The sequence below is a fragment of the Micromys minutus genome, assembly GCF_963924665.1.
Source record: "Micromys minutus genome assembly, chromosome: 31".
Taxonomy (NCBI): domain Eukaryota; kingdom Metazoa; phylum Chordata; class Mammalia; order Rodentia; family Muridae; genus Micromys; species Micromys minutus.
The window spans coordinates 16,382,306-16,399,676 of record NC_137966.1 but is presented as its reverse complement, the minus strand read 5'-3'; the positions used below and the strand labels follow the sequence as shown (position 1 = coordinate 16,399,676).

Below are 17,371 nucleotides of genomic sequence, written 5' to 3'. Positions count from 1 at the left end.
AAAGACCAAGCGACTGTGAGGGGCTCCGGAACCCGCTGCTAGGTGGAGCCTCGGCTCGCAGGGCAGCGCTCACGCGGCTGGAGCCACTGTGCCTTTGTTCTGAGCGCCCAGGTCCACTGTTTGAGAGCCTCGGGCAACTCGGCTCCGCCCGGCGCCCTGGTCCCAGAGTCCTCCTTAGGAGGACAAGGAGGCAGCTGCGGGGGGCCTGGGCTTCCGCTAAGCGTTGGAGGAGGAGCCGCAGCGGTGGCTCCGCCGCCACACCGTTCTCAGCTGGGATCCATTAGGCCTGGAGGATTTTCGAGAAGAGGAGGCTTGGATATCCTGGGAAAGACTGGATACTTCCTGGAGATAGCCCTGGGAGGCAGGGTCTCGCGTTACTAACCCCGGGTGTGCAAAGTACCTCCTGGCTGTCACTGTGTCCGCCTGGAACGGGAATCCGGCATTTTCACATCCTGTTGCTGCAATGCCGCCGGTGTGCGTCCACTGAGGAAGAGCAGGACACACAAGGTACTTGGAATGGGCTTATTCCTGGTGGGCAGAAAGGGATGACAGTCCCCAAGGCTCAAGAAAGCGTCAGAGTGGATGCAGTCTGCACTGTGTCCCTCACTGTGCTGCTGAGAGACCCCACCCCCACCCCCAAAGGCAGCCACATTGAGTTTTAACCCTCGTGATCCACCGGCGCTCTGAAAAACAGCCTGCTCCCAGGGGAGGCCAGCCTGACCTGCAGGTGACATCCTTTAGGAGGAACAAGAACAAAGCCTGAGGGTATCTGAGCACAACGGCCTTTGTCATCATTTTTTAAAAAATAATTATTTATTTAATGTATGTGAGTCCACTGTAGCTGTCTTCGGACACACCAGAGGAAGGCATCAAATCCCATTACAGATGGTTGTGAGCCATCATGTGGTTGCTGGGATTTGAACTCGGGACCTCTGGAAGACCAGTCAGTGCTCTTAACCACTGAGCCATCTCTCCACTCCCCACCCCCTTTTTTAAAGATTTACTTTTTATCGATTTGTATGTGTGCAGATGCCCACAGAAGCCAGAGGAGTTGAATCCCCCAGGGGCTAGTATTACAGGAAGTTGTTCATGGGAATCAAACTCTGGTCCTCTGAAAAAGCAGTGCCTGCTTCCCTCCAGCCCCTAGATGTTTAGTTTATTGAGACAGGGTCTCACTATGCAGCATTCATACTGGCTTAGAACTCACCATGCAGGTGAGGCTGGCCTTGAACTCATAGATATCCACGTGCCGCTGCTTCCAAAGTGCTGGGGCTAAAGGCGTGTGTCACCACTGCCTGGCACTATTGGATCAGACAGTTCCCCAGAAATCCTCATGGTAAGATCTGGGCCTTTCCTTTCTACACCTTCCTGTCAGCTGGGTTTTGATTGCTGTTTGCTTGCTTACTTGTTTTGGTCTTTTGAAGACCCGTTCACTCTGTGGCCCTGGCTGTCCTGGAACTTGCTCTGTAGACCAGGTTGGCCTCGAACTCATGGAGATCTGCCTGTCTCTGTGTCTCCATTGCTGGAATTAAGGGCTTGCACCAACATTACCAGGGATTTGTCAGCTGTGTGTGTGTTTTTAATTATTGTTTTATTTTACATATATGAGTACACTGTAGCTGTCTTCAGACACACCAGAAGAGGGCATCAGATCTCATTACAGATGGTTGTGAGCCACCGTGTGGGTGCTGGGAACTGAACTCAGGTCCTCTGGAAGAGCAGTCGGTGCTCTAACCGCTGAGCCACCTTTCCAGCCCCTGTCAGCTGTTTATAATTCTGCCCCAGCTGCATGTCTCAGGAGGTAGAAAGACTAGATGGACGGTTAAGTGACACGAGGAACCTCATCTGTGTTGCTGGAAAGTCGTCATCAAGGTTGGGGTGAGATATTTGTGTAGTGAAGCTGTTTTAGGGTTACCCGTGCTCCCTTAAGTAACGCCTCATTCATACTCTGTAAAGAAGCTCCATAAACAAACTGCTTCAAATCACTGGACTTCTGCAGAACTGTCACCGGAGCCTGTCACTGGTGGGGTGTTCGGGGGCAAGTAAACTTTGTTTTTGTCTCCCCAGGAGAGTTCCTGAAACACTTCCTGTCTCTGGTCATTGTCATTCCAACGCACTGTAGTGTGACTTGGGTCTATAATCCAGCAGAAGAAGGGGAAGGCAGAAGCCACCAGGCAGAGAGTGGACAGGTATGTGGTACTGTGTCTTCCTCCCTCTCTTTGTTCGTAGGCATTACTGAGACATTCTATGTGTGTGCACATACACATGCGAGCACATGGGGAGACACACCAGAGGTCAACCTCGGAAAGCATTCCTCAGGTGCCACCCACTTTGCGCATGTGTGTGTGTGTGTTTAAATTTACATTTACTTATTTTGTATGTATAAGCATGTGAGGGTCGGAGGACAATTTGTGGGAGTCAGTTCTTCCCTTCCTGTGAGGGTCCCTGAAATTGAACTCAGGCCACCAGGTTTGTCAGCAGATGTCTAGTCCACTGAGCCATATTGCCTGCCCTCCTTGTCTTCTGAGACAGGTCTCTCGCTGGGATCTAAAGCTTGCTGATTATGCTTGACTGGTTGGTTATTAAGCCATGGAATCCACAGTCTTGACCTTCCAACGGCTGAAGTTACAAGCAGGCACTGTCATGTCTGGCTTTTTGCTGTTTACCTGGGTTTTGAAGCTTGAACTTAGGTCTTTCTTGTTTGCACAGAAAGCACTTTACTGGCTGAGCTGTTTCCCCAGCCTCTCCTTCCACTTCTAGTAAAGGCATTAGTCACAGATTTAAGGTCTGACCTAAATTCATGACGTCTTCTCAAGACCCTTAATTATATACATTTATATACATATATTTTTTTTCTTAATTATATCTGCAAAGCCTGTTATCTCGGCCAGACTACATGTCTGCGTGGACATGACATTTTGAGCAAGACTGCTCAAAGTGTTCTACTGTGTGATGTGATTTTTCTAATGAAAATTGAAAACACATTTTGGAGTTTATAGGGAGGCTGAAAGGAAGCTGTCACAGAGTGGGGCCAGTGTGTGTCTGTGTGTGGGGTGTGTGTGTGTGTATGTATGTGTATGTGGGGGTGGGGGGTGTGTGGGAGTGTGTGTGTATGTGTGTGGGTGTGTGTGTGTGTGTATGTGTGTGGGTGTAGGTGTATGTGTGTGTAAGATGGGTGCGGTGGATGTGTGGGCATGTGGGTGTGTGGCAGCTGAGAGCCACAGAGAGACAGGGTAAGGGGCAGCTGTCAATCTTCTGGTCTCTCCAAAGAGGACTGACAGGAGCGTGCGAAGAGGGTTATGTATCACACTTAAACACTGTATTTGTTGTTATTATTGTGTTTTACATGATATGTGTGTAAATGGTTATATGGAGGTCAGTTGGCTCTCTCCATCCACCATGGGGTCTTGAAGATCAAACTCGGATGTTGAGCCTTAAAAACAAAGCAGGAACCCACCAGCCTCTCCCTTTTCTTTTTAGAAAGAAAAAAGACAAATGGCTAAGAGGTCCGGAGATGTAGGTCAGTAGTAGAGCACATTTAAACACAAAGCCTGGGCTCAGTTTCCAGCACACTTCTCACAAGTAAGGACAAAGGACTTGAATAGATTTTCTTCAAGGAAACCCTCCAATTACCACATACAGTATGTCTGATTTCTTTAGTTCTTGAGGACTGCCACTCAAAACTACCATGGCAGTTGGCACCCAACCATGGCAGTATGGAGCTGGCTCAGCAGCTTAGAATACCTGCTGCACTCCCTGAAGGACCCAGGTTTCCTCCATCACTCTCATGGTTCTCAGACATTAGGATCCTGTGCCTTCTTTTGGCTCCAAGGGCACCAGACACATTTGTGGTGAACAGACATACATGTAAGCAAAACACTCATAATATAAGTACATCTTAAAGCATCATAGTAGATCATAGGCTGGGGAGGTGTCTCAGGAGAGTGCTCAAGTGCTCAGTTCAGCCTGAGACGTGGAAGGGAAGGGTGTGTGTATGTTTGTGTATGGATTTTATCATTTACACTTACTGGAATGGTTACTATAGAAACACAAAAATATAAAAGTTATCATGTGAGCCAACAGTTCTCCTCTTATATTTAAGAAATTAAAAATAGAGCAAAATATAGTATCACACACCATAATCTCAGTACTTGGTAGGCTGAGGCAGGAGGATTACTATGTGTTTGAGGCCAGTCTAAAATGTAGACAGTAAGACTCTGTCTAAAAGACAAAAATCCCAAACCAAACTGATACACACACAAACATACACATCCTAACAAAAACTTGCATGCCTTTAATTTTAGCACTCAGGAGGCAGAGGCAGGTGGATCTATGAATTCTAGGCCAGCCTGGTCTACAGAGTGAGTTCCAGGCCAGCCTGGTCTACATAGTAAGAACGAGCATTAAAAACAAAACAAAACAAAACAAAACCTTGTATTTAAATGTTTATAGCAGCATCATTCATTACAGCCAGAAACAACAAAAACACTTGTTAATGTCTCTCTGTCCTTCTGCTTTGATCCAGTCATTAAAAGGTAAAATTCTGGACTGGAGAGGTGGCTCAGTGGTTAAGAGCACTGACAGCTCCTCCAGAGGTCCTGAGTTCAATTCCCACATAGTGGCTCACAACCATCTGTAATGAGACCTGATGCCCTCTTCTGGTGTGTCTGAAGACAGTTATAGTGTACTCACATACATAAAATAAATTGATAAAAAATATTAAAAAAGTAAAATGCTGGGCAGCGGTGGTACAGGTCTTTAATCCCAGCACTTGGGAGGCAGAGGCAGGAGGATCTCTGAGTTCAAGGCCAGCTTGATCTATCTACATAGTGAGTTCCAGACAGCCAGGTCTACACAGAGAAACCCTGTCACAAAAACAAAGACGAAAGCAAGGACAAACAAAAAACCCAAACCAACCAACCAAAAAAGAAGATGAAGTCTATGTTCTGTCTACCATCAAACCCTACACTGAATACCACTTAGCACACCAACAAAAATTCACAAGTATCACAACTCCCTCTGTTGGAGCGGCTGCAGACAAGCAGGCCCGTTCATATTCTAATAGTGAGGACTGAAAAGAACCTTGTGTCACTAATAAATGCTTGTGTACGCTTACTGGGTGATCTGCCTCCCTCAAGATGGTCATTTCAGTGTTGCGTTTTTTCCTCAGCTAGATAAGTTCTACCTCTGAGCCAAGACATCCAGCCCTGAGGCATTGCTTGGAAACAGCTGGAGTCATTTCTGCCTACCATAATGTGATGCAGCCAATGACAGGGGCCCTTAGTTAGAATCAGTACACTGGGTGCTGGAGAGATGGCTCATTGGTTAAGAGCACTGCCTGCTCTTCCAGAGGACCTCAGTTCAAATCCCAGCAACCACATGGTGGCTCATGATCATCTGTAATGGGATCCCATGCCCTGTTCTGGTGTGTCTGAAGACAGCTACAGTGAACTCATATAAATAAAAATTAATAATAACAATGATGATGATGATGAAGGTGAAGAAACACACCACTGCCTGCAGTTCAGCCTCTAAAGCTAGCTGTGATCTGCACAGTTGATGAGTGAGGCTGCCTCGAGTGTTTCATAGTCCTAAGGAAATAGGAACTAGCAGACCTCCATGATGTGTTCTTGCTTATTTATGTGAAGTGCCCAGTGTAGAATGTATGTACAAGGCAGATCTGCACAACAGTTCATTTGCCAGCACTAAGGTTGTCTTACCTCTAGCCGTCAGAGTTGGGTGGAAGATGGGAAGGACATTAGATCATGAGCTCAGAGTGGCATCTCAGTTCTGAATACTGTTGCCAGGTTCGCTCCATTCTTCCACCTCTGCGTTTGTGACTCTCTTCCCCAAATATAAGAAACCTGGTTTCCCAGCTGGAGAGATGGCTCAGAGGTTAAGAGCACTGGCTGCTCTTCTAGGGGTCTCGAGTTCAATTCCCAGCAACCACATGGTGGCTCATACCATCTGTAATGAGATCTATTTCCCTCTCCTGGTCAGCAGACATGCAGAAAGAAAGCTGTATACATAATAAACAGACCAATCTTTAAAAAGAAAAGAAACCTGGTTTCCATCTCCCCAATACACTTCTACTTTGCTAGAAATATAAAAAGTGGGTTTCAGGATTGTACTTAATCCTGTCAGGAAAAAGAGGAAGTACTTATAAATTGAGTTCCATATTTGCTTTTGTTTTGTTCTTTTCTTAATCTTAAGGCTGAGGACATATACTGTATATACAATATTTGAAATTCGCTCCATAGGAATAGAGGTATGTACCAGCATGCCAAACTACACACACAGACATTTAAACAGATCATTGCCTTCCTACATCTTCCGGTCTTTCTTTGGAAGCTGAGCCTCCAGGCAACTCTTGGCTGCATAGGAGGACTTTGTCCCCCCAAAACAAAAGAAAAACAAGAACATTACAGTACTGGGCATGGTGACACACACTTAGGAGTGGGAGACACAAGAGAAACAGGAGCTATAATCCTAGTATATTTGTGCCATGTGGTCTACATATTAGATTCTAATCCAATTAGAATTTTGAGATTGTGTCTCAAAAGAGCCAGGCATGGTGGCACACACTTTTAATTCCAGTACCCAGGAGGCAGAGGCAGGTAGACCTCTGGAATTTCAAGCCAGTCAAGAATATTCGGTAAGAACTTATTTAAAAAACAAAGCTCAGTTGATAAAGTATTTGCCTTGCAGACAGGAGAATCCAAGTTTGAACCTCAGAACCTTTGTTAGAAAAAACAAAACAAAAAACAAACAAACAAACAAACACACCCAAAAAACATTAGGGGATGGTGCATATTTGTAATCCCAAAACTGGAAAGGCAGAGACAGGCATATCTTTAGAGTTCACTGGCTAGCCAGCTTGGACTACTGGGTGTTCAGGTCAGCAAAAGACCCTGTCTCAAAAAAGGTAGCTCTTGTCCTGTTTTGTTTTGGGTCTGTGGTAAGCTAGGGCTGGATTGATCCCTGGAAGTTACATGGTAGAAGAAAACTCACTCCTGTAAGTTCCCTGACCTCCATTTGTACACGGGTAAATGTATGGGCATGAACAGACTATAGCTTTTGCTGGCTCAAAACTCCCTATGTAGATCAGAGTGGACTTGAACTCATGGATATTTGCCTGCCTTGGCCTTCCTCATATCCCCTGGGCTCCATATACACATGTACACATGCACTAACTAGCACATACCTGTGAACACATGAGTGTGCACACATGCACTACATAAGAAAGACATAACTGAGTGTAATGCATACATATATGACTTCTCCTGAAAAGAGCAAATATCTGCTCTAATTAGGGTGCCAACGATGGGCCAAATAAATGATTCCACCCGAATCTAGTTTGTTAACCAAATAATTTACTGGTGTTACAGGAAGGTGGGTGAGTGCTGGTGACCTGGGTGTGTGTCACACATGCCCATTCCGGTGTGGATGAGGGCACATGGGTTGCATTGCTAGGTCCCCTGCCTCATTTGCAGGCAAATTCATCGGAGACTTTCCTCTTACCTAGCAATTGTCTCCTGCCTATGTTCCTTGGAGATGGCCTTATGTTATGAGCTTTGTATATTTTGAGTCTTAAGCACCTTCTAGGAGAGGATGTTTTAACGCAGAAGAAATAATTAAACAGTCCAAGTGGTTCGAAGCATGCTTCTAATATGTATTATGTTATCGGAACAAATAAGCTCTCAATAAGATTTGCCTGTAAAAAAATAAGTGAAGTGTTCGCTAGAGAAGAATAATCTATATAATCTTTGTAAATGAGGTGGGTTTTTTTTTCTCCTGGTGTTCAACTTTGTTCCAAGCCCTTAAAGCCACTAAGCAACATCGTTCTATAGTAACATCATCAAATTGGGTCTAATCTTGTATGTCAGAGTTTTGCCCTTCACCAACAACAGAGCTTTGACCAATTTTGTTCCTCTGGCTCTATTTTTACTGTTCAATATCCACGGCTTCTTCCCTTCACTGTGCTAACCACTGTGACTGTGGACCTCCAGTACAGCCGCCACCAGTGCCTTCCAGTTTGGGGGAATAAGCTGTTTTGAGCAACCCTGTTATTTAGAATTTGTTTCACATAAATTACGTGCATCCCATATGAAATCACAGCCTCTTTAAAACAGCTTAGACCTGTTATTTCTATAGACTCCGTTCTGTCTTAACCTTGTCCCATACCATTAGCAAGGGTGTGCTGTAAACGACTGGAGATCTCATAACCCAGGGCCACCTCTCTTCTAATTCTGGCCGTGTACTTGGTTCGAGATTAACCCTTCGTTTGAAACGGGCAGTTTCATCTGATTGTCCTCCTTTTTCAACTTTGTTCCTGACCTGACCATCCTCCAGCATAGCTTCTTTCCAGTTTTCCTCCTGCAGGAAACTTGCTTCAGTCTCCACCACAACCTCTTCAGTTGCACTGCCAACTCTGCAGCCTTCTCAGAGCAGAGAGAGCAGAGTGGTCCCTTCGTTTTCCCACTTCAGCCAGGGTTTGCCTGACAGGCTCCTCCTTTCCACCTGTAATTTTTCCAACTGCTCAGCCAGTCTGTCAACCTTTTTTGAAACAAAATATATGAAAAAGAAGAAGGAGAAGGAGAAGGAGAAGGAGAAGGAGAAGAAGAAGAAGAAGAAGAAGGAAAGAAAAAGAAGAACCCAGAAGGAGGAGGAAGAGGAAGAGGAGAAGAAGAAGAAGAAAGAAGAAAGAAGAACCCAGAAGGAGGAGGAAGAGGAAGAGGAGAAGAAGAAGAGGAGGAGGAGGAAGATGAGGAAGAAGAAGGGTCCAGAAAACCCCCTCTTGGCGCAAATCAGGGGATATCTCAGTGGTAGTAACTGTAATACATTTTTTTGCTGGCCTCTTGAGAAAGAAGATCCATTCCTTTGTTCCCTGGTATTGTCCCTATGGTGGCTGAAATCAAGTTTCCTGTGTTTATTCTTAACTTTTGAGCCCCACATCTGGGAGCCACCCGCAGCTGAGCTTTGCTACCTTGTGGGCTCTTCTTTTACCCTTTATCCCCTCACCCTGGTTTTACCGGCTCTCACAGGTAGTGTAGAAAGGAGTGGGGAAGGGGGAAGAAAGGGAGAGGGTGAAGGAGGGGGAGAGACATCCTTTCCTTTTGATTCTTCTTTGATCACGGCTGATAACAAACTGCAACCAGCCCCCCTGAAGACCAGCGGTCACCAACCATGCCTCTTGGGGCTCTAGTATTTTTATATACCCTCTGAAAAGTTCCCAGAATTATAAATGTCACACAATCCCAGAAATTTTCTGCAGCTGGCTAAAACATGCTTCTGCTAGTGCATGGGGCAAATCAAAGTCAGCTGCCGCAGGCAGTGCAAAGCAGCACCACATCTCCATAGCTGGGCTTAATACAAAAACATGCATATATATATATATGTCTGTGTTTTTTAAAGAAACCAAGATTCCAGAACTTTCACCACTGGGGACTCTAACAATGCTTCTGTGTTACATTCACCTATTTATTTATTTCATCTATGTGTTTGGAGACTTGGGGTTGGTGACATGCCACACATTAGGAAGTCAGAGGACAACTTTGCAGAAATTGGTTCTATTTTCCCACCTTACAGGTTAGGCTTAGTTTCCTTCCTAGCTGAGCCAATCTTGTCAGCCCTACATTCCTGCTGTTCTTACTATTGAGAAAGGGTCAACCCAGCGCTCAGACTGGCCTTGAACTCACGGGGATCTTTCTGTCTCAATCTCTTGCGTCCTGGAATTACAGACGTGTGCCAGCATGCCCAGTTTTCATGTGTGCACATGTAAAGGAACTCACTGTTGTAATGGAAAAAGAACACTTTCCCATGCTGTTGTCACAAACATTTAATGCACTGATTCGGACCCAAAATTTGGCACATGAAGGGAGAACTTTCTATGGGAATTTCCCATAGAGGAGTGTTCTAGATAGAAGTGATACAATCTTTAAAGATGCCTCCAGCCTTTACTTTCAACCTAAAATACCTTAACTCCAAAACTTGACGGTAACAGTTAACACAGCTCTAAGCACGGAAATGGAACTCAGGTTCCTGCACAGATGATGGCTTTCACAATCTTGGGATTCTAGTACATTCTTTTGTTGGCAAATCGAGAAGAAACAGTATCAGATTTGATTTCTCATACTCAAGACTGCAGAGAGCTTGGTACTGCATCTGTTAAGGCCACCTGGCATTAGCTTGAAGGCTACAAGGCCAGCTTCCTACAACTCTGCTTCCTGGGAGACCACCTTTTAATCAGCCCTAGAAAAAAGGACTTTTACAAATTAATGGAGTGGGCTGGAGGGATGGCTCAGTAAGACCTTAGCATTATTCATTCAGAGGACCTAAGTTTGGTTCAGCAACCACCTAAGCTGGCTCCCAAGCCTCTTAACTCTATCTCCGGGGATCCAATGCCTCTGACCTCTACAAGAACTGCACTCTTGTGTACCCTGAACAGACCAACATGCATACATTTCACTGTTAACAAGTTAAAAGAAGACAAAAAGGAAGACAAGGGGCTGGAGAGATGGCTCAGTGGTTAAGAGCACTGGCTGCTCTTACAGAGGCTCACAACCATCTGCAATGAGATCTGATGCCCTTTTCTGGTGTGTCAGAAAAACAGATACAGTGTACTTATATATAATAAGTAAATCTTTAAAAAAAAAAAAAAGAAAAGGAAGTCCAAGAATAATAATGAGCAGGGAGTGTAGCTCAGTGGTGGAGCCCTTGCTATGAAGTATGAGGCACTAGGATAAACTCCCAGAACCATATTCTAGGGCCCAGGAAATGGAATTGTATTCCTGACACATTCCTTCACAGATTCTATAGGCGAAAAGAAATCACTTAGTCTCTTTACCCAAAGGTAAGAGAAAGTATTTAGTGGTCAGCTCGGTCTAGAGGTGAAAACTTTGTACACCACCAGAGACTGGTTTGGCTTTTGCTTTAGAATCTGGGCCAGAAGCGGGGTTCAAGTGGTTCCAGAGCTGTCAGGTGGCTTGACCCTGAAGCACCTTTTCCTAACAGGAAGACTCGGTGCTAATGGGGCTTCGGACTCATTAAACAAATCCACGGTTACCGTGAAAAGCTAAAGCTGCTGAGCCACTGCCGACAACACAAAATGGCGACCCTGCCATTTGTGGAGGGGGTTGTACGATTTTTTTTTAAATCTTTAAAGCCGAACTACAACTCCCAAAATTCTGTGCGCCGAAGGCATGCATTTGAGCTTCTCCGGTCTTGGGGGTTGCGGCCCCCACACCCCTCCCCCCTCCTACAGAAGAAGATTTTTTTTCAGCAGACGTTGCAGCTTCGGTACCGAACCACGCCTTTCCCCGCAGTGCCCGACGGGACTCGGGGTTTCTCGACTGAGCAGTCGAACGTCCCTTGCGGGGACTATACTTCCTATACTTCCCTGTGTGTCTTCAACGCCTGCGCACACCGCACTACGGTTCCCAGAGGGCCCAGCGGCTCTCGTGATTGCGTGCTGACGCACTAGGGCGTGCTGACGCGCAACGCTACCCAGGCTGGGTGCGAGTGGCGCAGTCGAAGCTCGCTGCGGCCCCTGAGGAAGCGAGGAGGCGGCAGCGGCAGCGGCGGCTGAGGCAGGCGGACCGGCGAGGCGGCGGCTTCAGGCTCTGAGGGATTCGAACTCTTTAAGCAGCATCTGAGGCAGGACCTCTCCGTTTCGCAGGCGGCGGCCGGAGGCGGCGGCGGCGGGTGAGAAAAAGGGAGCGCGCTAGCTGGGTGGGGGAGGGGCGGCGGGCTCGGCTGGAGGCCAGAGCGCGGGGAGAACGGCCCAGGCCGCCGCGCGCACGCGTGCTCGCCGCCTCAGCCGGCGCGGACGCCTTCTCTTACCTCCCTCCCCTCCCCCTCCCGCGGTTCCAGACGCGCGCGGCCTTCAACTCCTCCGCCCCTCCCCCACATGACAACGGCGCGCGCCGCCGCCTGCTCTCGTCCGCGCGCCCCCGATGAGACAGCGCTGCGCGAGGCTCTGAATCTCGCCTTTGCTCTACCTGGGGCTGAGGAGGCCACCATTCCGCGGTCGCCCTCTTCCGTCTTTCAGGTGGCGGGGGAGGGGGCGGCAGCCGGGGCACTCGTCCCTCCCTCGAGCTTCGGACCTGCGGGTATCTCTGCTCGATCGACTCCGGCGTGAATCCCCGGCCTCTTCTAGGGGCCTGAGAAAGGGCCAGAGCCGCAAAGGCTGCGGGGCGCCGCGCGGCCCCCTCCCCCACCCCCGAGGCCGAAAATAGGCTGGGCAGCCCAGTGGGCGCCGGGAGGCCCGGATTTAAACCCCCCTTATTCGTATCAGAGGCTAAGAGTGTGTGCAAGGGGGGTGGGGTGGGAGAGGAATCCCCAAGTCTTAAGGAAAATAAAACCGCGAAAGTTAAATCTGCGTGTATTAAGGAAGACCAAAGTGCTCCTTCCAACCCTGATATTTATTTTTTACTTTTTGGTTTTATGAGTTAGAACCTCTAAATAGTCGTCTTGGTTGTCCTGGCACTTACTATGTAGATCAGGCTGGCATCGAACTCGAGGTCTGCCTGCCTCTGCCGGATTAAAGGCATGTCTGGCTCCTACCCTGCTTAATATTAAAGCTGGGCAGCTTTTGGAGCTTTTCGATGGGGGAAAATTTCTTAACAGCCTGGTTTGTGTCAGACATTACTTGACAATGAAATTCTTCCTTGGCTGTTTCCATTTTACAGTTCTTTTAAAATATCTCTGAATTAAGGACTCAAACGGAAACTATTTCCTTTTCTCCGTGGGAGTGGGCTTAGGTTAGATCTCTTCCTGGATTAATCCTGTAGCTTGTACGTTTTGTGGTGCCTACACAGTTAATAGTGTCTCAGATTATTCCATGTCCTTTTCCTTGATCATTGCTGTTCTCACGATAGCTGTTTCTTGAATATCTTAGTTCACTATATTTCTACCTCTCTGTATTGGCATTCTGATAAATTTTCCTTGCCATCTGTTCTTTGAGAGGCTTGCATACTTTGGACACTCCTGGTTTTGATACCCCCCCCCCCCAAGTTCCTTAGCTCTTTCCGAAAAATTCTCCAAAACTGGTTTTAATATCTTTTGCTTAGCTTTCATTCTTAAGGTAGGGTGTGGGAGGATTTTTGTGTGAAATGGTGGAAGTATTAGTGAATGGTTAGAAGGGCTTTTAGAAGCTTTTTGCAAAGGAGACAAGATGAGAAAACAATATAAACCCTAGATTTAGAGTGAGGAAGGATTGGTTTTTCTTTTGAGACTATTACGAGTGTTTGTTTAAAGGTACTACAGAAACATTAGAATTTTTGGCTGTAAAAAAGGTTTTGTGTTTCTTAAATTAGCCTTTTCTATTCTTGACTGTGCTAGATACACCTTTGCTTTTAGTTTTCTCTTGCGTTAGTTGTTGAGGTTGAGTAGGACTTAGGGTAGGATTGAAGATGGCATGGGACAAAGGTACATCTCGGTGTTTGCTTTACATTCAATATCTTCCTTTATCTGTATTTTTCACACTTTGGTGACATGTTCTTGTCCTCACCCCCAGACTAGGGTATTTCTGTGTAGCCCTAACTGTTCTGGAACTTGCTATATAGACCAGATAGGCCTAGAGCCCAAAAGATCCACTTGCCTTTGCCTCCCAAGTGCCACCAGAGCCTGGCAACACACTTCAGTGGTTTTGTTTTTAAATCTGGGCATTGATACGGTACTACTGGAATTTCATCCAGTTCCATCTATTTCATCTGCTTTTACTAATCTCTACTTTTACCCCGGGGTGTGTGTGTGTTGCTAGTTTTCTTTCCCATGTTTGAGAACCTTTGGAGAAAATGTGTTGGAGGAAAAAAGTGAAAGATACAGTGAGAAGGGAATAGAGAATGAGTAATACAGTCAAAAAAGAAACTGGATCTTGGGAGTTCCTAGTATTGCTGAGCTTGGAACAACATGGAAAGGTAGAACCTTACAGGAAAAGTGTTAAATTGAAGAGTAAAGCAGGACTTAGAAAAAAATGAAGTGCCAGAACAGGGATTGATTGAAAGTTGACAATTTTACATTAAGGTATGGAATTTGAACATTTCTAGGTACTTATAGAGAAGATAAGAAAACAGTTGTGTTTAGACTGAGTTGAAAACAGGCAATATTTAATAAGAGCTAGCTAGACTTGGAGGAGCTGCAAGCCATGTGATAAACCTTACTGGGAAGGAAACTAAAACAGTAAAATCACTGTAGTCAGTAGGAGCTGTGAATATTTACAGTCAAAGAGATGGTTCACCTTCCCCATGTAAAGTATAAGCTTACATGTCCATGATTTCTGTGTTTCCAATGTGCTTGCTTGCCTGTAGTTTGGGTATGAGACTGCATAGGACACTTGGTTTATGTTAACTAGCCAGTTTACCTATTTAGATAACTAGGACTGTTTAATCTATTTTGTGTTTGTTCAAGTTAGTTTAAATATTTTCTCGGAGGCGGCTTTGAAAATGGACTTATTAGGCTTTTATTAGGTGATACTGATCCACAGTGTTTGTTGTGCTATTTGGAGTACTTGGTTACCAGTAGTTACATTCAGGGTGTTTGGTGAAGATACTGTTTGTGTGTATTGTGGCCACAGAATAAAAGGATAGTGTGGAGAGAAACTGGATTCTTGTTTTCTCAGATAAAAGGAAATATAAGTACAAAGAAGAATGGTTTAGAATTTGAAAATACATTGTGAGAAAGGGCTTAAAAGTAGATGGTGAGTGGAAAGGATGAAGTGTGGGGAGGATAAAGGGAGGGATTTGTTTGCAGACCAGTGGAATGAGGAAACATCAGTTTGCTAATGAGAGATTCAGTATGAGACTAAGTGTTGAACTAAAGGTTAAGTAAGAGAGCCAGGGATGTGGGAGATGTGGTAAGTAGTTAGATTGGAGCTAGGAGCCTGACTGGTGTCTCCCCGCTCCCCCTCAGGAGCGGTGGTGCCCTTGGGCACAGGGCCATGTACAACGGGATCGGGCTGCCGACGCCCCGGGGCAGCGGCACCAACGGCTACGTTCAGCGCAACCTGTCCCTGGTGCGGGGCCGCCGTGGTGAGCGGCCTGACTACAAGGGAGAGGAGGAACTGCGGCGCCTGGAGGCTGCCCTGGTGAAGCGACCTAATCCTGACATCCTGGACCACGAGCGCAAGCGGCGCGTGGAGCTGCGATGCCTCGAGCTGGAGGAGATGATGGAAGAGCAGGGGTGAGGGAATGGGTGGGGAAAAGCCAAGCACTATGAGTGCTTAGTTTGGGTTGTTAGGTGGGTTGTGTGGAAAGAAACTAGAGCTGGTTGAGAGAGTCTTAAAGAGGAGTTGTAAGGGATAAAGAGCTTGAAGAATTGAGAAGAGGCATGGGTCAGTGCATGGTGGGATGTCAAGGAAATTGTTTGGAGTATTACTAGTGTAAGGGGGTCTGAATCACTTAGCTGAATTTATGAAGGGGATGGGGGACATGAATGAACAAAAATGTGTTGTGCAGGGAAGGAGTATAAGGTAGGAGAGCTAGGTAACCTGATAGGTGTTGTTATTGGTAGGAAGAGAAAGGTAGGTGGATTGAAGGATTTCGGCTGTGGAAGGTGGCAAAGGCAGAAGATTGGAATTGAGAGAATTTGAATAGAGGTTGTCAGAGAAATGAAATTTTGGAAAAGGAGCGCATTCAGGCAGAAAACTGTTTAGAGCAGTGGTTTTCAAACTTGAGCAGTGGTATCTTTTTATACATTTTGTCTTCCTTGAGGTCCCAGGAAATAAAAGATCTATTCTTGTTGAAGTTGGGAAGGAGCACTGGGAACTCCACCAGCAAGCTGTCCTCTCTTGGCACCTGAATTGTAGCATGTTTAAAATCCACTGTTCTAGAGAACATAGTGTAGAGGAGTGTCATGGAGAAAGATTAGGAAAACTTAAGTAACTATTTGACTAACAGTGAGTGCAAAGTACTGTGTGCATGGAGAAGGAAAAAAGACCCTGTTGGAAAAAGAAGCAACTAAAAATTGAGACTTGGGAAAACTATTATGCTCTAACCTTGATGGGATTTATCCTTCAGGTACGAAGAGCAGCAAATTCAGGAAAAAGTGGCGACCTTTCGACTCATGTTGCTGGAAAAGGATGTGAACCCTGGGGGCAAGGAAGAAACCCCAGGGCAGAGACCAGTGTGAGTGTTGTTCTCTTTGTTCCTTCTTTGGGTCTATGTAGTTACTGCTGCCTTTAATCTTTACCTGGGTGTAACTCTCAGTTTTACCTTCATCTTCCTTAGTCCCTAGCCTACCTGTTTGACTCCTCCTCATAAGTTCTGAATTAGGGCTCTGACCTTGCTCTCTCCAGGGTAACTGAGACCCATCAATTGGCAGAACTGAATGAAAAAAAGAATGAACGACTTCGTGCTGCCTTTGGCATCAGTGATTCCTATGTAGATGGCAGTTCTTTTGATCCTCAGCGACGTGCTCGGGAAGCTAAGCAAGCGGCTCCTGAGCCTCCCAAACCATACAGGTATTCAGGAGAGAAGCTTGAGTCTGTTTACTAGTTAAAACTGCTCTATTATGTATCACTACTAGAAGACTATTTCCAACCTTTATTTTCATTTATTTTATTTTATTTTAGCCATTCTCGCTGTAGCTCTTGCTATCCCTGGAAATATATAGAATAGGCTGGCCTCTAAATCACAGAGATCTATCTGCCTCTGCCTCCTAACTGTTGAGATTAATGGCATTCATTTACCATGACTCCTGGCTTATTTCTATACTTTGAAAAAGATTTATTTTATGTATATTAGTACACTGTAGTTGTCCTCAGACACACCAGAAGAGGGCATCAGATCCCATTACAGATGGTTGTGAGCCACCATGTGGTTGCTGAGAATTGAACTCGGGACCTCTGGAAGAGCAGTCAGAGCTCTTACCTACTGAACCATCTCTTCAGCCCTGGGGCCTTTTTTTTTTTTTTTTTTTAAATCATGTAGGGAGTCTTTTGCTTATGTATGCTTTTGTACCATGTCCCTAGTACTGCTGGAGGCCAGAAGAGGGCATTGGATTCTTTGGTTCAGAGTCACCTTATTGTTGGGAATGGACCCCTAGTAAAAGCAGCCAGTTCCCTGTACTGCTTATCCATCTCCAGCTCCTATTTTTTATTTAATTTTTAAATAGTTGTTTAAGCTGGGTGTTGTGTATGCCTTTGACCCCAATACTCCAGGCAGATCCTCTTGTTCCAGTACAGGGTTACATAGTAAGACCCTGCTTCAAGACAAATAGTAAAAGTACATTACATGTGACTTTAATTTCAACATTTTCTAATTTCAACGTTTCAGGGGCAGAGGCAAGAGGATCTCTGAGTTGAGGCCTCCTTGCTCTGCAATAGGTAGTGCCAGGACAATCGGCTATATAGTGAGACCTGCCTTAAAACACG

General features: G+C 45.8%; 1 protein-coding gene across 12 annotated transcripts in view; it reads left to right on the top strand.

Annotated features, from left to right (window-relative positions):
• Positions 1-372: 372 nt before the first annotated feature.
• SRRM2 (serine/arginine repetitive matrix 2) overlaps positions 373-17,371 on the top strand; it is a 31,589-nt gene continuing 14,590 nt past the window's right edge. For 10 of the 12 annotated variants that reach the window (XR_013975650.1, XR_013975651.1, XR_013975652.1 and 7 more), the window contains exons 1-4: positions 11,516-11,703; positions 14,911-15,180; positions 16,017-16,124; positions 16,295-16,459. Coding sequence is in view for 6 of the 12 variants with exons in the window: in XM_080942514.1 (XP_080798640.1) it covers positions 14,939-15,180; positions 16,017-16,124; positions 16,295-16,459 (515 nt within the window). In the remaining 6 variants the exon portion in view is untranslated. Of the gene's footprint in view, positions 508-2,067; positions 2,190-11,515; positions 11,704-14,910; positions 15,181-16,016; positions 16,125-16,294; positions 16,460-17,371 lie in introns of those variants that run through there. The other 2 variants (XM_080942513.1, XM_080942515.1) reach the window with 2 other exon arrangements.